This window comes from Petaurus breviceps, unplaced genomic scaffold, assembly GCF_028583685.1.
Source record: "Petaurus breviceps papuanus isolate PSGF00001 unplaced genomic scaffold, PetGlider_PUasm1.0 90650, whole genome shotgun sequence".
NCBI lineage: Eukaryota > Metazoa > Chordata > Mammalia > Diprotodontia > Petauridae > Petaurus > Petaurus breviceps.
The window spans coordinates 7,825,382-7,848,060 of record NW_027187299.1 but is presented as its reverse complement, the minus strand read 5'-3'; the positions used below and the strand labels follow the sequence as shown (position 1 = coordinate 7,848,060).

The 22,679-nt window shown below is 39.2% G+C and overlaps 1 protein-coding gene across 1 annotated transcript in view; it reads right to left on the bottom strand.

Annotated features, from left to right (window-relative positions):
- Positions 1-4,787: 4,787 nt before the first annotated feature.
- Positions 4,788-22,679, bottom strand: part of GALNT2 (polypeptide N-acetylgalactosaminyltransferase 2) — a 257,214-nt gene continuing 239,322 nt past the window's right edge. The window contains exons 15-16 of the mRNA XM_069064891.1: positions 16,891-17,010; positions 4,788-8,068 (exon numbers count right to left, since the gene is read on the bottom strand). Coding sequence (XP_068920992.1) covers positions 7,913-8,068; positions 16,891-17,010 — 276 coding nt within the window. The 3' untranslated portion in view covers positions 4,788-7,912. The remainder of the gene's footprint in view (positions 8,069-16,890; positions 17,011-22,679) is intronic.

The following is a 22,679-nucleotide window of genomic DNA, read 5'->3' as shown; positions in this document are numbered from 1 at the left end:
TAATCTATGATCCTATGACAATATCTTGGGCAACTTTGTACCTACCACAGAGCTTTTGTCATAGCACACAATAAATATTTATTGAATGGTCAGGTAGTTCCAGATTTATTAAGAGGGAAGGGAACATGTATTTATTAAGGAACTACTGCTAGGTACCATGCTAAGTGCTTTACAAATTTTATCTCATTTGATCCTCACAACAACTCTGTGAGGTAGATGCTGTTACCATTTTAGAATTGAGGAAACCTAGACAGATAAGGTCAAATGACTTGCCCAGGGTCACATGACTAATAAATGTCTGAGGCTAGATTTGAACTAGCTGCCTTTAATAGCAGGGTGACTTTAGACAAATCACTTAATTGAGCCTCAGTTGTCTAATCTGTTAGTAGTAATGATAACCTTTACACTACCTACATTGCACAAAGTTGTAGGGAACATGTTTTGTAAAACAAAGATGCATATAAATGTGAAATAATAATAATGATAATAGTGATATTGTAAAATCCCTGCCTTGTAGCCTTAATCATAGACTTAGAGCTGAAAAGGACTGAGAGATCAAACCGAGACAGTTGATATATTGGATGGGCTCCTGGATGTGGAGTCAGGGAGACCTGAGTTCAAATCCTACCACAAACACTCACAACTGTGGGATCTGGGGCAAGTCATGTAACCTCTCTGTGCCTCAGTTTCCTCATTTGTAAAATGAGCATGCTGGACTCAATAGCCTCTAAGGTACCTTCTCACTCTAAGGTCCATGAACCTAATTGAGACCCAGAGCATCTTCACAAGAGAAAGGTTACATATGTAGTAAGTGGTAAAAGCAGGATTTGAATCCAGAGCAGCTTCCAATCCAGGGTTCTGTGTACAACACAATGATGCTTAAAGACATGTCATTGTTGAGATGATAAAAGGAGATACTGAGATGTCACCACAAAGTAACAGGACTGGGTCTTTAAATTTAAATACCAAAACATGTACCTAAATCAGTGCTATTCCCTTCAAAATAGTCACCTTGAGAGTCTACACATGTCATGAACATCCAATGATATTCCCATTGCTAAAAACACTGTGGAGACTCCTCTTTTGGAACTGCCTTAAATATGAATCATTCCTTCCTGACCTTCCCCCTCCAGGTTATGGTCTTGGCCTTCTGAGCCTCTCTCTAGATACTCCCTTGGTGATCTCATTCATTGCAAATGGCTCTTAAATCTGTTTTTAGCCTCCAGGAACTCCATTTTTTGTATTTCCTTCTGCATTCTGGATAGATCTATCTAGGCCTCTAACTCAACACAATCCAAAATGGCACTCACCTACCCACTTTCATCCCAGTCATTCAGACTCCTGACCTTGGAGTTATCTTAAACTCTTTTCCTACTCTCCATGCTTAATCAGTTATCTAGTCCTGTTAATTCTATCTCTAAATTATCTTTCATCTTCCACTTACACTCCCATCACAACATCTGCATTTTTCCTCCCCTAATTATTATACCCTCTTTGTACTTCTTAAACTGTGGGTTGTGACCCCATATGGGGTCATGAAAAATATGGCAACAAAGGTTTCTGAATGTGTAATGATCAAAAACTAATTAAAAAATCAAACACGTAATGAAATCCGCAGTGTTTCTGGCAGCTCTCGCCTGTGTTGCATTGCGAGACTTCACGGCAGCCTTGGTTCTGAACACACAGCATGCGCACTTTGCACCACACAGGCCGTCATGCCCATGCAGCACCGCAAATGCTGCCAAAACTGGAAAAGGAGTCCATGAGTGGAAAAGTTTAAAGAGCACCGTGTAGTCTCTCCTCTCTCAAATACAACCTTCATTCTGTGGCTTATAATGTTCCTCATATCTAACCTCAGTCCTTTCCTAAAACATCGTAAGTGCCTTCATGCTCCCTACTAAGGAATAAATAAACTCATGATTCCAGCAATCAAGCCCTGCTACAATATAGCTCCAACCTATCTTTCCAGCCTTGTTGGGAATTACTTCCTCTCTTATAGTTCCCCCATGGTTTCAGTCAAACTGGAGAACTTTCTATCCCATTTTTGTCCTCTTCTCCTCTGTCTCCATACAGTTAACATCCCCCTTTTGTGCCTGGAATAGACTTCTACCCTCCCTCAGCAATGTGTGTCTCTATCTTCAAGGGCCAACTCAGATACCTCCTTCTCCATAAAGTTTTCTCTAACCACTCACCCCCTTGGTGCTCCAAACTGAAAGCGATTTTCTCCTGATCAAATATCTTATCACTTCTAAAATCTGTCTTTTGTAATTTTTTATTCTCCTTTGTATCATAATTATTTCCTCCTCACTAGATTGTAAGCTGCTTGAAAGTAAATGTCACCTGTTTCTACCCTTAAATGACTTAAGGTTTCCCACCAACAAGGAACTGAGAAAATTCAAAAGGAAATGCTGTGGGCTTTTAAAGCAATCTTCTTTTTCTTCTAAAATAATGTTTATTGACATCTTTTGTTTTTACACCACCTTCATTTCTGAATATATCCCTTCCTATTTCCTGATTTGGGCAGCTAGGTAGCACAGTGGAGAGAGTTTTGGGCCTGGAGTGAGGAAGACATCTTCCTGAGTTCAAATCTGGCCTCAGACATTTACAAGCTGTGTGACTCTGGGAAAGTCATTTAACCCTGTTTACCTCAGTTTCCTCATCTGTAAAAAGAGTGGGAAAAAGGATGGCAAACTATTCTAGTATCTTTGCCAAGAAAACCCCAAATGGGGTCATGGAGAATCAGAAAGAACTGAAAAGGACTAAACAACAACTTCTCTGCTATCTCTTGTAATAATAAAAAAAAAATAGAAGAAAAAAGGAAGCATTTTGGCCAAATCAACACATCACCTGAATCTGAGAGTAAATGCAATGTTCCATCTGCACCCAGAGACCTTCCATTTCCCCACTGAAGGAAGGATGGAGGCATTTTCATATATATATATATTTTCTTTTTGGAGGGGTAAGGGCAGGGCAATTGGGGTTAAGTGACTTGTCCAAGGTCACATGACTAGCAAGTGTTAAGTGTCTGAGGCCGGATCTGAACTCAGGTCCTCCTGACTCCAGGGCCCGGTGCTCTATTCACTACACCACCTAGCCAACCCCACATTTTCATATCTTTATCTCTTTTTAGGGATATGCTATTTCTTTTTCTTGGACCTTTGATTTAATGGCTGTAGGAATTACTGGTGAGTAAACATTCCCTATGAATACAGGTCAACAGCTAACTATTCTGCAGTTTAAGATTCGTACAGAGTTGCCTGGGACATAATGCCATGCACCTGAATCAGGACTTGACCCCAAATCTTCAGGTCTCCAAGGCTGGAGATATGGTGTATACCATATACCAGGTTGCCTCTTTTGAAGGCCATATTCAAAGAGGAGACTGAAAAATGTTTCTAGCAATGGCAGCAACATTAAAGGAACCAGGTAACTACATATTTGTATACATAATTTCTGGTTAAAAAGGGTTTTTCAGATGGCCAAAGAGTGTGATCTTTGTGATTGGGGTGGGGGGAACCAAGTTTTCTGTGCCTCATTCTCAATTTACAAAATGGGAATATGGTCTGTACTTCTCAGATGTGAAAGTTCTTTGAATAAAAGTCCTCTCTATATTCTGAACACAAATACACAGAGTATTATTAGTAAAGTATCAAGAAATGTGTAAGAAGGCAGATATGAAAAGAGAGATTTCCCTGAGTGTTAAGTCAATAGGCAGGAAGAGCTATGAACAGATTTTTCTTTTTCTGGCAGTGACTTGAAAGAAAAATTGAAAAGAAAAATGCCTAGTCATACTGAAGAATCAAAGGATTGAATTAGGGCAAAGAATTTCCATCTCACAGATGAACATGGCACTTGGCTCCACTCACTTCTTTAATAAAACAGGGATTACACTCCCTTCTCTCAGAGGCACTGTGAAGAATACTACATAATTAGGTGACGTCTTTTTTGTTTCTCAGGGGAAAGACAGGGTAGCCAACTTTTGGATGTCTGAGACAATGAAGAAAAGGAAGCATGCATAATTGCACTAGCAAAGGACCCCAAAATATTCATCTGGGTGACTCAATTCTAAGCTCCTCTCTCCCCACAACTGCGATCAAAAGTATTAAATTAAAAAAACCCCCACTTTTCTCTTATGTCCCTTATTCAAGCTTGGGTAGTGTTCCTGAATTAGCTGAGAAGTAGCCCAAAGGCAGGCATAATCTGTTCTAAAAGGGAGATCTGAAGAGAAGCCAGTGCCTGCTTAAGGCATGGACTTTGGTATGGCCATAGTCTGCAGGAAGCAAGAGGTGGCACGTCTAGGCCCTTTACATTTCCCAAATGCTTTAAAATAAAATGTAATCATTTCTTAGTTGTGCCAGTTGAGGCAGCCAGGTGGTGCAGTAGATAGAATGCTGAGCATAGAGTCAGGAAGATCCCAATTCAAATCCTGCCTCAGACACAAACTAGTTTTGTGACCTTGGGCAAGTCACTTAACCTCTCTTTGCTTCAGTTTCCTCATTGCTAAAATTAAGGATAATAATACAGCACCTAAACTTCCAGGGTTGTTTGTGAAGATCAAATGAGTGTAAAGCACTTAGCACAAAGACTAGTAGCACATAGTAGGTGCTTTCTAAATGCTGGCTATTATTATACTGAACGATGAAAGGGCAGAACAATGTGTGGAGAATGGAATTAAAAGATATGGAGACACGGCAAAGGAGTATAGGAAATCACCACAGCCTTCAAACACCAGTCACATCTAGGTTACATGAGAACCAAGAACAATTTTACCACAGCAGACAGAGACCTTTATCTATAAAGTATCTTCTTTATTTAAGTTAAACAATTTTCAAGGATGGTTTCCATCTATAAAATGAACAAAGTACAAGCTCTGTACAGCAGTTCTTTTTTTTAAAAATCAACTGGAAAAAAAATTACCAAACTATATTTTGAAATTTGCAAAACATACTCACATATACCATCATTTAGCTCTTATGAAGACAGTAAGAAAGACCACCACAGAGAAGACGAATAATTTTGTCACACTTTGCTTTGAGGGTTTGCAGAGGGGCATTTTTAATTTTAATTTTTAAAAATTGGGGCAGGATAATCCCTATGCTTAAAAAATAATTAAATCACAGTAAGTAACTTTGGCACACTGTGTCATGTAAACATAGCTTATAACATAGGACACCTGTTATTTTTTTTTCTTCTTTCTCTTCTCTGTTCTGCTCATGATATCATAGAAGGTTGCTAGCTCAGAAAAAAATCAAGCAAGACTACCTCCTCTTTGGGCAGTAGCCACAACACAGAGTTTGGTAGATACATCCTTACAGTACAGTGGGTTTGACAATTAAGAACTCTGGGTAGGGTGGAGGTCAGAGATTCACCAAGAAACCTAGTTTTCCCCCCTCCAAAAAAAAAATCAGTCAAATTGAAATACTTCCCTATACTTATGGGGGGCCCCTTTACAGTAGCAATAGCTCATCAGTGACTGGGATTTCAGTTAACAGAATCCAGAAGTAAGTGCGTCTGGGCAGGAGCTTCCTGCCCATAAGTATTTGTTCAATATGATTGCACACAGTATGTCATCTTGAAGCTTACCCTTAGCCTGCTCCAAAGGATCTATTTGGAGTACTTTTTTTTCCTCCAAAGATGGAAACGTGCTATAGCATCCTGCATCCTGCTGCAGAATGAGTTCAGAACCCCTGGCCCCTTTCCATTAAAATACATCTGACTAGGTTGCAGAATGGAAAGGAAAGAGTTGCAGAACAAAAACAAACTAGAAAATTTCTCCACTATAGTATCACACTTATAAATGCTCATAAATTTGGTGATTTATTGGGGGGGGAAGCAGGGGGAGAAGGAAGAGTAGCAATGGGACGAAAGTTTTCATTCCTTGCTAGAGGTGGACTTATCGGATACAGATGGGATGAAAGGCCAAAGAGTTGATTTATCATTGCCCTCCCATATCCCAAATCCACTTGTTCCTGTTCAACTCCCCAGTCTCTCAAAAGGGACACCCATTGTGGCCCTGATGAACACATAGTAGTCAGTCAGTCAGTAGCTCCTCCTCCAGCTGGTCACCCCAAGCTGAGTCTGGGAACCTGTGAGGACCAAAGACCCATTTACTACAAGGGGTTAGCTAATGGTCATCATTTTCCATTTCACCACAAATAGAAAGCTCCTAGGGAAGATATATCACACAAACCTAAAGGATATTTTTTTCTGTTAAGGTAACTGCCCAGTCATTTTTCCTTACACACACACACATGCATACGCACACACATGCACACACACGCACACAATGCACACGCACACGCATGCACGCACACACAAACACACACACACACACACACACACACACCCCTTACTACCGGTTAAACAGAAATAGTCTTCCTCAACCAAAAGGCTCTCATTGTGTGCACAAATTCATTACAGTCAGTTTTCTGGCATTGATTTTCCATTCATTTTCTTTCTTTATCCAAAGTTCACTGATCCAATCATTTAGAGAGGGGGAAGAAAAGACATGATGTATTCCAATATAAGGTCTTCAAAAATGTTGCTGGGGAGAAGGCAGGTTGAAATTCAGAGCCCACTCTAACCACGATGGTGCCACTCACATATCAGGACACCAATTAGACCAAATCTGTAAACTGGATTTATTTTCGGCTGCAACAACTAATCACAAACATTCAGCTGGCAGCTCAATTAATTCTGAAGGCCCAAGTCTTGTGGACTCCAGTAATTAGACCAATGCTGGTATTGTGACGGCTACATAATGTAACATAATTTGTCTGCACCTGTCAAAGGACTATGGCAAGTTGTGCCATTACTCATATTGGGAGCTGTGGGGCTGTTTTTATTTTTTAAAGAAAAGAAATTTAATTTAAAAGACCAAAAGCAATAATCTTCAATACAAGTAACTGATACAGGTTTACAGATACTGACAGCACACAGAGTGAATTCCAAGTCACAGCAGCAAACCCAAAGTAAATGCCAGACACGGATGCTGCTGGGAGGAGGGATGGGTCTTGGCCCTGAATGATGCTTCCTTTTCCGCTTCTGTTGCCTCCTGTGTCCTTGGTTGGCTGAGAAGCACCCACTCATGGGAAGACCCCCGGAAACAGGTGAGATTCCTCTCCCTCTGTCAGAACAGAGCCCCATTTCATGACTGGGTTCAAGCCCCTCTTCTTCTTTTCACATGTGTGAACAGCTTTCTGGAGAACTGACAAGGATGAAGATGATGACGATGACCCATATAAACCATTGGGAACTGACCATATTTTTTTTAATATATATTTATATTTAGTGTCCCATCATAGAAAAGTTCATATTCAAATATAGCAAGTACATTATATGGGAGTAGGAGATTCAGGGCTGGAAGAGGGCTGGGAAGGGAGGTGAAGGGGAAGAAAAAAAACCAAACCCCATAAACCTTCAAAATGACAGTTCAGTTTTCAGAAACTGTAAATAATGCTTTTTATGGGGAAAAAATGGAGCTTTAAAAATGATCTTCTCAGTGAGAAAGTTAACTACACCCCTTTCTCCCTCCCTAATTCCCCAAACTGTATGTGTTTAGATCCATTTTTCCTACAGTATGTCAGTTGTTGCTAGGGATGTTAATCGACCGTTTGTGCGAGTGCTAAGCAGGAGCGGGGAAAGAAATGGGAAAGGGCTCACAGAGAAGAGGGAGCATGGCTGCGACTGTGTTTGGTGAGATAAGGAAAGCCGCATTTCCCCTCTTCCCCTGGTCCACACAGTTCCCCTGTGCCTTGCTGTTGCGCTTCTCCTATTTTCAGACCATGATGGAATACTGAGGTATATAGTTCTGTGGAAAGTTTAAGAAATATAATCGGTAATGCGATCATCAAAACTCAGCCCGATGTGTCAGAAACGTGATGGTGTTCACTGTTGGTCTTCCCCGACCCTCCTACTGCTGCAGGTTGAGTGTGAACTTCCACTGTTGTGACAGGGATGGGCTGCAGACCTCCACGCTCAAGCCTCCGTTTTTGGCATTACGGCTATCCAGGCACAAGTTGCTTCCGACGTGCCTCAATTTAGAATTACTCTCAATTTGCTCCCATTTCTGCAAAAAAGGGGAAAGAGAAATGATATGCACATAAATATGAAAGAAAAGATAGACTCTGAGAAAGCTCTTCTTGCATTAGAAAATGCCTCTGAGAGACTAAAACACCCAAACCCTTTGACCCAGAGATTTGAGCGCTGGACACTGACTCCCATGGAGGTTAAAGCCAGAAAGAATGGTCCCATGTATACCCCCACTCCTTAGTGAGTCAGCTCACATTTATGAAGCATTTTTGGAGTGTTGGGCACTGTGCTAAGCACTGATTTTTTTTTTTAAAGGCAAAACATCCTTTCCCCTAAGAGGTACTTTTTTGTGGTAGCAAAGAATTGGAAAACAAGCAGCTGTCCATCAACTGGGGTAATGGAAAGGAATAGTACTGCCCTAAGAAATGATATATTTGAAGAATTCAGAAAGGTGGAGGAAGCATATGAAATGAAGAAGAGTAAAGTAAGCAGAACCAAAGAAAAAACCACACATGATCACTACAACACTATAAACAGAAAGGATGATAAAAATGAAGCTGGCAATTATAATGACATTACAACAGGCAATTATATACCATATAATATTATATAATTATCTTAGTTATATTCTATAAGATTGTCAATTATAATTATATAATAATAACAACAACAACAACAACAACAATAAAGGCATAATAATGACCAAGCCTGGCCCCCAAGACAAGAAGAGAGGATGTCTCTCCTTCCCTTCTGGTTAGGAGTGGTAGAGTCCTGCTTATCTTGGCAGAAATGGTCGATCTAACCGAACTGTCCTTCTCCTCCCTGCCCCCCCCCTCCCCCTTTAAATCTTTCCTACAAAGGAGCTTACAAGGGAGAGAGGTCTATCTGGAGGTCTAAGAACAAAAAAGAAAAGTCATCATAATTTTAAAAGGAAAAAAAAAATCAGGTGCCTGAACGCTTCACAAAGGAAACTACTTACTGCTCTCCATCAGCCGTACTCAGAGCTTATAATCTCCAGAATCTGAGGACAAACTGATAGCACAGTTAACCTCTGTTACCTCTCCCATCTGCCCTTTCCCTCACTCTTAATACCTCTTCTCCCTACAGGGACCCATTATCCTAAGGCTGCCTCTCACTCCTTCTCTCATTGGTCACTAGAGTCAGAAAGGAAGGAAAGCAATTGATTAAGGGCTTAATACTTCAGTGTGAATAAATTGATGGATGAGCTCAGTAAGGGATATTTGCATTTTAAATCAGAAAGCTTGAGGAAGAGAATGCCTAACACAAAGGAATGAATGGCTAATGGTAGAAGTTCTAACATCACTGAAGGAGCCATGGGGGAACGGAGGGCGTTTCTGGCTGCCCCTCCAATCATACCACCTAAGAAGCTACATATTTTGCCTTATAAATAAAACAGACTGGCTCAGAAGGGGCTTGTGTCTTTTCATGTACCCTGTAATCTATGTCACTCCAGATGGGCATGGTATTGACTCATAGTAGACACTGGACAAGTATTTGTTCATGGACTGAATAGGAAGGGGTAGGGAATGTAGTTCTGCTAAGCAGCCTTCCTTCTCAGGAACAATACGGCCTGCTACTTCTCCACAGAAGTCTACGGTACACAGTCATTACCTGGATACCTCCTTATTCTAAAAACTAGCCTCCAGGGGGACTTAACACCCCACAGATGTTTAGGAGGTTATAGAAAATAAATATCACCCATTATTTTCTCCAATTAGTGTCTGTCTTATTCAAAGAAAAAAAATAACACAGCATTAAAAGCCTTTCATCATTAAGGTTGTAGTCTGTGATTCTAATTAATTTTTTACACCATATGCACTAACGTTGCTATACATACAATTTTTCCTCCCCCCCCCAAAAAAATCCTTTTAGTGTTGTAGAATTAACATTTCTCACTCTTGTCTCCTTTCCTCCTTTCACTCTGCAAATGCATACACAACACATGTGCAATCAGTGACGTGCTCTGAAACCAAATATTCCAACTGGCATGAAAGCACAGCATTCAAGATAAAATTTGCTAAGGAGTTTCAGTCTCAAAGGGCAAGTGAACCAGGCAGGAAGAAGACACAAAACAGGGGCAAGGAAACAAAAGAGGAGAAAAGAAAAACCTCACTACAGACCTGGTTTTTAAAATGAGACTGATGACCAATGGATTTTCTACTAGGGACCTTGTGATTTTAAGTCTGTTTGTATATTTTACCTGGGATTTCTCACAAACTCCAGTAACATATTGCCGTGAAAAAAATTATCATCCTGATTCATATTATGTTAGCAATAAAATTCAAATGGAGAGTGTAGGGAAGAGAATAACTAATACAAATTTAACTTTTTAGGGGTAGTTTGTCCTATTTGGTAGTCAATCACTTTTACCATGCTGTTTTTCTGTTATTTTCGCTTTTGTCTTCCTCTCTCCAATTGTCATGTAAAGTTTTTATCTGGCTGCCACTGATATCCATGTCATTTCAGACTGACTAGAATTCATTTTATCAAAGAGAGTGGGAATCTGGCCCCACCCTCCTTCGGAAATTAGCCTGTCATATTCTAATGCATCAACTAAATGATCTCCCCCCGCCCCCTCCCCCCCAAAAAAAGCCTCACCACAGATCTATCTTTTGAAAATGGTTTGACAGCTCTGACTGATACGTTATAATACAAACCTCTGACGGGCTGACCTATTTATAGGACAGTCAGAGCTGCTGGCTTTGACTGTTGCAAAGGTCTATATGCTTTCTCTCTAACCAACACACTGGTTTTCAGTGTTAACCACCAAACCAATCCTTTCTGATACAGACCATACACCACAGAGAGCTGCATCTTCTATAAACCTCTTTCTTTCTCATAAAGTCTGTTTGAAATTTTAGTGATGAATGCTGTTTCTTCTTCCAAGTATGGTCAAGTTAGCGTAGGATCCACATATTAGCCACTTGAATAAAACATGCTTTTTCAAAAATTTGGTCCAACAAGACCAAATTTCCGTGAGTTTAAAAAAAGATATGAGAACATGTCTAATGTGGAAATATGTTTTGCATGACTTAATTTGTTGAATAGGTATCATATTGCTTGCTTTCTCAATGGGTGGGGGAGGGAGAAAATTTAGAACTCAAAAAGGAAAAAAATAAATTGCAAAAAAAAAGTGTGTGTGTGTATGAATGAGATCAAAGAAGTTTATGACTGTTCTATATCAGTACAGAAACAAGATGTTTTCTCTTCATTATTTCCAAGGGAAAAAGAGATTTTAAAGTTTTATCTAGGGGCCAGGCTATTGGTTTCACTCAGTTCCAGATTGTGAGTCAGCTAGTTGGTATAGTGGATAGGGTACTGACGCTGGAGTCAGAATGATCTGAGTTCAAATCCATCCTTATAAACTTATTAGCTATGTGATCCTGGGCAAGTTACTTAATCTCTATTTGCCTCAGTTCCTCATTTGTAAAATGGGCACACACTGGAGAAGGAAATGGCAAACCACTCCAGTATCTTTGCTAAGAAAACCCCACTGACAAGTTCATGGTGTCACAAAGAGTCAGACATGGCCGAACAAATGAACAAAGGCTACCATAGCTCACAGGTGTCCCAAATAGTGTAACAGCAAAAAAAGACCAATCAACCATTAAATCAACAAACATTTAAAAGCAGCTAGAATATGTCAGTTGCTGAAGATACAAAGATAAAAATGAAATAATCCCTGTCCTCAAGAAGTTAACAATCTATTAAAGACACAACATATGTGGATATACAAAATATATACAAAATAATTTGGTGGGGAGGGGGGTGGAGAAGGCACTAGCAACGAGGGGGAGCCAGAAATGGTATCATGCAGAAGGCGGTGCTTGAGTCGAGCTCTGCGGGGATTCTGAGAAGCAGAGTGAGAAGGGTGGGCATTATTGGCATGGGGAATAGATCCCCTATAGAAAGGTGTAGTGAGAAATGGAATGTTATGCATGAAGATGACCAAGTGGGCCACTTGGACTGGACTTTGGAATGTGTGAAGGGTAGGTTGGAGCTAGGTTGTGAACAGCTCATAAACACCAAGCAGAGAAGCTTGCATTTGATACTAAAGGCAACAGGGAACCAATGGAGGTTATTTTTGAACAGGGGAATGATGTGGTCAGACATGCTTCAGTAATATCACTTTGGCAGCCGTATGGAAAGTAGATTGGAGAGGGGTTGCGGCAGGGAGGCCAAATAACTCTGATCAGTGCAATAATCAATCATGATTCCAGAGGTCAGATAATGAAACGTATTAGTCACCTCCTATCAGAGAGGCAATGGACTAAATATGCAGAATGAAACACACATTTTTGGATGTAGCCAATATGGGAATTAATTTTGTTTGACTATTTGTTTTTGTTACAAGGCTTTTTTTCCCCTTTAAAAAAAAATTAAATGTGTATATTAGGGAGGATGAGAGGGATTTTTTTTAAAATTTTAAGCATATATGTTGGTGGTAGGGTGGGAGGCAGAAAAAAATTGCTTATTAATTGGAAAATCATTTAAAAAATATTCCAGGTTAGAGGTAATGAGGATTTGAACTGGAGTGGTAGCTGTGTGAGTGGCAAGAGGGGGAAGAATTCAAGAGACGTTGCAAATGTAGACTTGACAACTGACTGGATATGTGCGTGGGGGAAGGGGGGTTTGGCAGAAGTTTAGAATGACTCTAGGGCAGAGAACTTGGGTTGGTGGTGATCAAAAGTGATTGTGTAAAAGCCATAAGAATTTTTCTGAAAGTTGTCAGGGTTGGGGAGAAAGAGGAGAAGGTGTACAGCCAGATATATACTAGAAGTATTTGAGGAATTTGAAGAGCTGGCACCACTGAAAGTCAAGCCAATACTAAGATATTAGTGTACTCATTATATATGAAATGCTTTTGGGGATTCTGAGAGGATACAGAACCTAGGAACCTATTTCTACCATGGGTGGAATGTCCATAGTAGAGAGAGATTCATTTTTATCTTACTTGCAAACATCTCCAAAAAAAGGATTCCAAATCCACTTGTGGCAGACTTTCCCTATGGGTCACAACTCTCTGAAAGTAACAACTACTATGTAATAGCTCAGAATTGCTCTATGACACTGGGAAAATCACTAAGTTTCATCATAAAAATCAATATTTATTGACCTCTGCAGTGAACACAGTAATGCATCATAGCCAGTTGCCACCCAGGCAGTCCTTACAGGGATTAGGACCTAAATCATGACGTGAGAGGTGGGGGGTGGGAAATGGTTAAAGAGCTTAACTGGGCAGTGAGATGGAAGGAGGCTTTTTCGAACAATTCTATTTGAGAGCCAGAAGTTAAATATGTGTTATTGAATGGTAGGATATGATATTCATCTTTCAACTTCTACATTCCCATCTACCTTATAATAAAAATTAATGAAAGAATGAGTCAATGCTTCAGTTTGTCAGTGAGAATAAGTTAGGCACATTAGAAGGTGCTTTTGGTGCTTGGAATTGTTCCAAAGTATTAAATGGTAACTCTATGGTCTGTGAACTTGTTTAAAATTTTTTGATATTTCAAGTAGTGGAGAGAGTACTGGGCCTGGAGTCAGGAAAACTTATCTCCTTGAATTCAAATCCAACCTCAGACACTAGCTATGAGACCCTGGACAAGTCATTAACCCTATTTGCCTTAGTTTCTTCATCTGTCAAATGAGCTAGAGAAAGAAATGGCAAACCACTCTAGTATCTTTACCAAGAAAACCCCAAATAGGGTCACAAAGAGATGGGAAATAACTGAAAAATAGCAACAACATAATTGATTTTCTTTGCATTTTACTGTTAAAAACATTATTTGAGAAGGGGTCCCAAGCTTCACTAGATCACCAAAGGGCTCTATGACACCAAATAAATTAAGAACTCCTGCTGTAAGCTGTATTTAGGGAGTCAAATGAAGAAAAAAAGGGGTATAACATATAAGAGAGGTTACATGGTAGAAATGTTAGTTCTGATTACATACAAAATCCCAGACTAGAATGCAAAATTTAGTAGACATAGCATTGAATTTGGAATCAGTGGACTCAATCTGAAATATCCTTGCTACGTTACTTACTATCTGTATGACCATCATCAAACCAGTTCCTCTTTTTATGTCTGTTTTCTCCTGCAAAATTAGTGGATTGGACTAGTGTGACGGCTAAAGTCTGTTTCAGTCCTAAAAACTTTTTGATCTACTCCAAAAGACTCATGATGGAAAGGGCTATCCACATCCAGAAAAAGAATTACAGTCTGATTGCAGATTGAAGCAAACTACTTGCTCTCTCTCTCTCTTTTTTGTTTTGTTTCACTCCTTCTTTCTCATTCATTCCATTGGTTATAATTCTTCTTTACAACCTGACTAATGTTTAATGTGAAGGTATTTGTAGAACCTTTATCAGATTGCATGCTGCCATGAGGAGGAGGGGGGAGGAGAGAGAGGGGGAGAAAATTTGTAATTCAAAATAGTAAAAAATAAAATTTTTTAAATTTTAATTAAAAAATATAAAGGGCACTGAGGAAAATAAAATGAATTCCAAAGTAAAAACACTAAAAAAAAATTGGTAGAGGAAGCTCTTCCTTCCCAGGGAGCTTCTTACCCTCTTAAATCATACATTCTATAAAAACTATAAATAATTTCTCTCTCTGAAGAAACATCTGGGATGTCACTTACAAGAAGGGGAAACACAGTCTAAAATCTACAATATTATACCAAGGTTCAAGAAATAAAATTTTCCTTGAACTTCTGGGCTGAAAAATTAATTCATGTACTTTGAAATAAATGAAACACAATCCCCAATAATGTAACACAGATAGCAAGGTTCTATATGATTAATTCTAGTTTTTCAGGAGTCTGGCCCATTTTACTACTAGCAACCTCACTGACTATAGTGTGGGGTATGTGTCTTGCTTGAAAGTAATAAAATTTCATTTTTTCAGAAGCAGGAGAACATTGTACACAATTATAGACACATGTATGTGTGATGACTAACTTTTATAGATTAGGCTCCTCTCAGCAATATAAGGTTAGAAGACAGCTACAAAAGACTCATGATGGAAAAGGGATATCCACACCCAGAGAAAGAACTACAGACTCTGAATGCAGATTGAAGCAAACTATTTGCTCTCTCTTGTTTGTGTTTTGTTTTGTCCCTTCTTTCTCATTGTTCACCCCATTGGTTATAATAATTCTTTACAATATGACTAATGTTCAACATGAAGGTATTTATAGAACCTTGTAATGGGAATGCAAATTTAAGATCTCCTCTTCCCCTATGCCCTTTGGTAGACTTAAGTGTACCAGGAGCCTGTGGTGGGAGGCTTGTTTTTCAGGAGATACTTCGTGATTGGGCAGTGGGTCAAGAGGGTTGTGACATTCTTTGAGCCAGGAGAAGGCTATATAAACCCGGATGTAAGGCTTAGTTTTGGGGCTCATTTTGAGAAGTGTTGTGTGACTTGACTAGATGAGACACTGGGTGGGTGTTAAGAGCTCCCTGGCTTTGAAAAACCCAGATGTTGATGCTTCCCTCTCTGGTAACTGATTAGGTATGGATGTAATGGTTGGACAGTTGGAGCCCTGTCTGCTTGCTCTGTTTGTCTCTCTGTCTTCTTGTAATTTCTGCTTGTAATCTTTGTATACTCTGAAGTTTGGGGTGCTGACTTTTTCCCCTGAATTAGGTAAATGATATGTTTGACTGATTGATTAAAACAAGACTGTTAACCCATTTTGAGTTGCTTTCTTTTGGAAAAGCAGATCTAAGAACCTGTGTTGGCAGCTACCCTGGGTATGCTGGGGTGCTTACCGCTACAAACCTATATTTTTATTACATGCCACCACGGGGGGGAGGAAGGAGGAGAGGGAGAAAATTTGAAACTCAAGGGATTGTGGAACTGAATATTGTAAACTAAAAGTAAATAAATAAATTTCTTTTAAAATTTCATTTTTTTTTAAAGGCTATCCATCCGGAATTCAGACGTTTCATTAACTCAGCCTAACCTCTTACAAGTCAGTCAGAATAAATGAAGTCGCACTATATAAGGTTACTCTTGTATGGTTTGGCCAACTGGTGAAACATGACAGTTGTCTTTGCTCCTTTGCTCTAGAATTTTATCAAGGGTTTACAGAATAGTTGGACATTATCTATTTATTTGCCAGTCCTGTACCTATACTCTGAGTAGGTTTATCTAGGCAGCCCAAGTCTACGTGTCAAGCATTAATTCTGTGCTGTGGTCATTAGTATGAAATTAGTCATTCAATAAATACTGAGTGCCTACTTGAGAAGAGGAGACTCAGGGTGGAGGGGCAGTGCATGATGACTATCTTCAAGTATAGGAAGAGCTGATATGGACAAGAGAGATTAGATTAGACTTGGACCCCAAAGGCAGAACCAGAAGCAATGGGTGGAAGTGGTAGAGATAAACTGAGTTCTGGTATCAGGAAAAACTTCCTAAGAACTGGAGCTATCCTCAAGCCAAAGGGACAGCCTTGGGGAGGTGGTCTATCTCCTCAAGCAGAGGTGATTCTCAAGCAGAGGTGGAAGGACCAACCACTTGTCAGAGATGTTGTAGAAGGTATTCTCTGCTGTGGTGTGGGCTGTTCTCCAGGTGTGATCATGGGCAAGTCAGGTGAAAAGTGGGAGAAGGAAGCACAAGGAGGCATAAGAAGTTTAGTTTACATGATGACAGAAGGGAGAAACACATCAAAACAAAATACAAAACAACTGATAGAAAGAAGCAAACTTTGGACAGGTATAATTACTTTTTGAAGGCAAAAAGAAGAGGAATGGAAGTGATGGGGGACATTCTGCCCACCCATCCAATGGCTCTGAATTCATAAAGGTGCATGCTCCTCTTCTGGCTGTACCCACCTGTCTGCTGTCATTTTCTCTGCAGCCCTGTAGTTTTATGAGGGATCCTGGTGCTCTGTCCACCACGGTAAGGCACAAATCCATATGTTTTACTGACTTGTCCTTTGTTAAGGCCCATTCCTGAAATACAAATACAAAAACAAAATAAGTGCCTGGCCACAGTACTTGTTCCTATACAAAAACATATGGGGATTCCATATAGGGATAATATTAGGAATATGAACTTGCTTCAGTATCATGGTCTGCCATCAATATGTAATCTCTCCTTTGACATTTCATTTCCCACCTGGCTGCATTCATTTTGGATTTCTATGGCAAATGTCAGACCCAGAGTCAAGAAGACTTATGTTCAAATCCATCTTCAGATACTTACTAACTGTGTGATCCTGGGCAAGTCACTTACATTGTTTGCCTCAGTTTCCTTATTTGTAAAATGAGCTGGAGAAGGAAATGACATACCACTCCAGTATCTTTGCCAGGAAAACCCCTAATGGGGTCATGAAGAGTAGAATGAATAACAAAGAAAACCCTTAGTAAACTTGTCATTGGGAAATGTCATAATCTCACCAGATCCAATCAGTCTTGTCACCCCTCATCAATACCCTCTGCCCCTCTCATGGAACGGTAGAGTCATAAACTCCTCTAAGGAGGGGGAGGAGAACTGACATCCCCTCACATATACCCTCCTCCTTTCCCACCTGGTTGTAGTAACGCTGGATTTCTTTGCCTTCTCCACCATTCTCTTGTGCCCGGTTTCACCTTTCCAGCTTTATGTTACAAGTTATCTTCCCTCATTAGATTGCAAACTCTTTGAGGGTAGGGACTGTACCTCTTTAAAAAAAAATTTGTATCCCCAATGCTTAGCATACAGTAAGGATTTCATAAATGTTTCTTGACTATTGACCAGAGGCAGTAAAGAACACAAGATTTGCAGTCAGAATTTGTATTCAAAACCCAAATTAAATGGGTGACCTTTACCAATTATTTCCTCTCTCTGGGCCCCAGTTTCCTTTCTCAGAAAAGAAGGGGGTAGACTATCGTTAAATCCTATGAAATATCAACTTCTTGGTCTCACTTTTCCTTTCTACCAGCAAAATGCAAGAGATATTTACTTCAATCTCATTTTTTTGGGGGGGGGGTGTTATTCTTGTGATTTAAGTGGAAGCTGGGTGGCAAAGGGGATAGAGTGCTGAACAGGGAGTCAGGAAGACCTGAGTTCAAATCTAGCCTCAGACACCAGCTGTGGGAGGCTGGGTAAGTCACTTAACCTTTCTAAGTCTCATTTTCCTTATTTGTATAATGGAGATAATAATAGCAACTACCTCACAGGTTTTTTTGTGTTTTTTTCTTCTGAAGATTAAATAAGATAATACACATAAAGCTCTTTGCAAACCCTAAAGTACTGCAAAAATTATCTCATCATCAGGAGTTCCCTGGTGTCAAATTCTCTCCATCATGGCAGACTAGTAATTCATCTGTAACTTACAGTTTTAGTGTATTGTCTGGGTCACTGAGGGGTTCAGTGATTTGCTCACATAGCTAGTATGTATCAAGGGGCAGGAATGGACCCAGGGATTCTGGAATCCAAGAGTGCTTCTCTAGTAATAGGTCATGTCACTTCCTATATCAACCTCAATAACACTGATGCGCAGCATCCAATAGCATTAACTCTCAGTGCTAAAGTCAAGCCAGGGCTCTATGGAAATTTCTATGACTAAGCATGAATGTCAAAATTACAACCTTTTAGTATCAGGCAATCTGATGATACACTTGGGGACACTTGTTTTTGCAGCATTTTCTCTCCAGTAGAGTTACTTCATAAATATAGGAACTCCATCACAGAGAGACTTAGGTTCTTGGTAAGAAATAAGGGGGACAAGGAGGAAGTTGAAGGGGTTTGGTGTTTTTTTTTTTTTTTGAAGAAGAGAAGGGAGGTTCAGTAGAGAGAATCTATGTGTTGGAAAGAATTTTGTATTTTGAAAGCATACATTAGAAGGGGTCATAGGAAATGTGCCATTTCCTGAGACTCAATAAAAAGCTCAGTACCATATGTGATGTTTCTGTAACTTCTTGATATCTCTTGCTTAATTATTTTAAAAGCATACTTCAGATGAATCCCAGCAAAACTAATTTAGCTATGCAAACAACAGAGCAAGTTACCACTTTGGTCTTTCCATTGCATTTCAATTCTCTGAATTTGTAACAAAATTCATAAATATTTAAGGAATCATTTTTTTTTGAATTGCCACTCTTAAAACTTAGCCATAAATTTTCTCATTTCCTGTGTGTCTATTGAGCCTCAGCTAGAAGCCTGATAACAAAACTGGCTCTTTCATAGCATCATCCTCTTTCCTGTTAGGAAATATTCTTCCAAACTCCTTCTCCCCACCTGTGACATATCATGCCCAAATTTTTTTCTGATTTTCTTTCTGATTCTTTTCAGAAGGAATGGTTCTTCTCTAGGTAGAGCAACTAACTCCACGGAAGATGGGAACCTTTCAATTCTATTTATTTGGGGCAGAATTTAGCACAGTGCCTGGCACATAGTAATAAATGTCTGTTGATTGAATCACTGACAAGGGGGCACCTGAACATTATCAATAATTTATCTTTGGCTTTGCTTTCTGCCTTTCTACAGTTTTATTCTGATTTGGCTTTGTCCTCCCAATAAACAGGGAGGTTTTTTTTTTCACAGGTTCTCTCAAGTCCCCCTTCTTACACAAAGCCATTGCTGATCCTCCTACTGGTTAGCACCTGACCCCTACACTTTTTTGTATATATTTTCTATTTATCACGTAGGAGAGGAAATACTAATCCTTAAAGCCAGGCACCGATTCCTTTTTTTATAGTTATACCACCAGTGTTTAACACAATGCCCCTAGATCTGAGGTGGAGAAAAAAAACTCTAATGGAGAGACTACATCCCAAGACTAAAAAGACTGATCTTGACCGGACTATAATTACTTTGAAGGAGTCTATTTTTTTTTTTTTTGTTTTCAGGGTAGAAATGTGTTATCTGATTAGACTGTCCCTTTAAGAGGTTAAACAGAAATCAGAGGCATGGCCTGTGAGCTATGGGTTGCCTCTCTGGGCATCAGTGCATGAAAATCCACACCCTCCCTCCATGAAAGGTATCCCAAGAGCAGCTGAGCTGAGAAGGCCACTGGCAAGTGACTGAGAGGCATTCTGAGAGGAGCAATCAGAGACCAACTATTCACTGGGGCAGGACCATCAAGCAAGTTGCCACTACTACCAAAGACATAATACTAACCCTTCAAGAAAGAATAGGAAACCAGTTATAGAAGAGCTTTACCAAAAGACCTGCTGATAGGACATCTACTGCCTGGATCTACTCTGTCTTATGTTGTCACCACTGGGGTAAAAGGAGTGATCAATTCCCTGAGCTGAAGCTACTTAGGGAATCATTAAAATCAAGGGGCATTCGGATTTATACAACACAGATTAATTCAAAGAGGTGTGGTGGGTGATTCTTTAGCAAGAGCATTTATAGGTCTGCTTTAAGACATAAGGAGGAATGCACAGAAAGGAATCACTTCCTAAAGTGATTCCTAAAATGAGGTTTCTCCCCCTTTTCCTTGGTTTAACTGAACAGGCAAAATATTTTCAAATATGATAAACTGGAAAAACTGGGTAGGGAGTGAGTATCAGACTAATTTAGATGAAAAGTCTGAATTGTGGAATTTTTAAACAAGGATACACACTTTTGACTATACATGTATAATCAATATATTGCTTGCCCTCTCAAGAGGAGAGAGAATTTGAAGTTCAAAATTCTAAAAGAATGAATTTTAAAAACTTTAAAAATGTAATTGGGAAATATTTAATGAAATAAATAAAAATTTTTTTAAAAGGATATACACTTTTAATACTTTCAAAGACATACAATAATGTAATTAGGCCAACCCAATGTCATCTGGACAATGTCCTTATGGTACCTATTTTATAAGTGAGAATGATTTGTAATCATCATGCCAACCATTTATACATAATGGTTGTTTCTAAGGCATCATAAAATTGTGGAATTGGAAGGAACCTTCCATTTATTCCAACTCCTACCTAGGGCATAAAATACTCTCTACAAGATCCCCAATATATGCCAATCTAATTTCTAGTGGTCATTTTGTCTCTTCCAGAAGATGGACAAAATTGGAATGATTCAATTTTCTCTCCACATACTTTAAACCATTTTTTGACAGTTGTTAGCAAGTTTTTCCTTACATGGAACTGAAATCTTTCTCAAATGATTAAAAATATTTCTTTAAGTTTTAAAAAAAATTTACATTGTTAATTGGTTTAGAAAAAAAAACCTTTCAAAAATAGAGCAAAAGTAAACTCAGTCTTTAATTATATACACTCTGAACTGGCAAGGGTCTGAATTAATGAATTTTTACTACATATGGTTCCAAGCTCGGGAAAAAGTAGTTTTCTTGCTATATTACTTTTTATTCCTAAGTCTGAAATTGAGAGCTAGTAACTTTCTCTTCTCTCTGCAGGTGGTTTGTTTTTTTTTTGGATACAGTACCTTTGATTTGAAGGTATAGTGAAAAAGGAATGAGGAATATTCTCTAACTTGGGATATTGACAAAGAGGGCTAGGAAAAGGGGAAATGAATAATTATATTGTTCCTTTGGCCCCTTCATTCATATAGTTCCACACCTGCCAAAGAAACATATGGGTAATCTCTAAAAAAAAGACCACAGAAGCCACAATGAGGGCTCTCCAATCATCACCCTTGTGTGAATTTGGATGCAAAAGCTGTTGGCAGCACTAGTTCAACAAGTCCCAGCTTAATGAACACAAATTTAATTAGGGACCTTCTGTAAGGCCTTTAGACTTAATATATCTTAGTTCTAACATGAATAAAGTATAATCCATTTTGAAAATAAAACTTTAGGAAGTATCAGACAAAAGTTTACAAAAGAGTACAGTGAGCCTATACTAGGTTGGTGGCGACAAATTAATGTTCTTTGGTATTTCCCCTTCCTTCCACTTAACAAACCACCTAACAATTCTTGCCAATTACATGTGTTTTTCCTCCCTTTCCGTTTACATCTTTTTTTTCCTTGATTTATCTTATTTCAGTTTCCCCCATCCCCTTTCGTTATGCTGATATCTTATCCTTTGTTCTTCTATTTTTCTGCCCACTCTCCACCCCAGCAATGTATGATGTAAGCCAGGGTAGTTAACGCAAAATGGAGTATCCTGAATATATCATACCCATCCCCTGCAGTTACTTCTACCTGCATCTCACTGACCACAAACTCACTAACTGTTAGAACTTAAGTCTTTTCACATAGGTGAAAATCTTGCATTATGGTCAAATGGATTTCATAAATGCTGAATCAATGTTGTAACATAAGGTCATCTTTCGTCCTTATGGCCACCACCACAGAGGTATCATTATACATGCTTCCATGAACAGCTATGAAGCTTATTTTAATACAACAAAATTTTCATTTTACTTCTGGAATTAATTTCCCAAAGGTGAAGTTACATAGAAAGCTTCATTTTTAAGTGGAATGTCCTACAACATTTCACTATGGGACACTGGCACTCTCTTCAGTAATCAACCCTCAGCAGGGTGAGATTGTACTTTCAACAACTCAACTGTAAAGACATTGGCAAGCATACTTTCTTCCAACATTTCCAATTACTAGCCAAGAAACCAGCAAAGGCTGTATTGAGGATGTTACATTGCTGTTGGCACTGGGGCTTTGCTGATCCTCAGTACTCATATCTTAGGGCAGGATTATAATCAGCTAAACAGA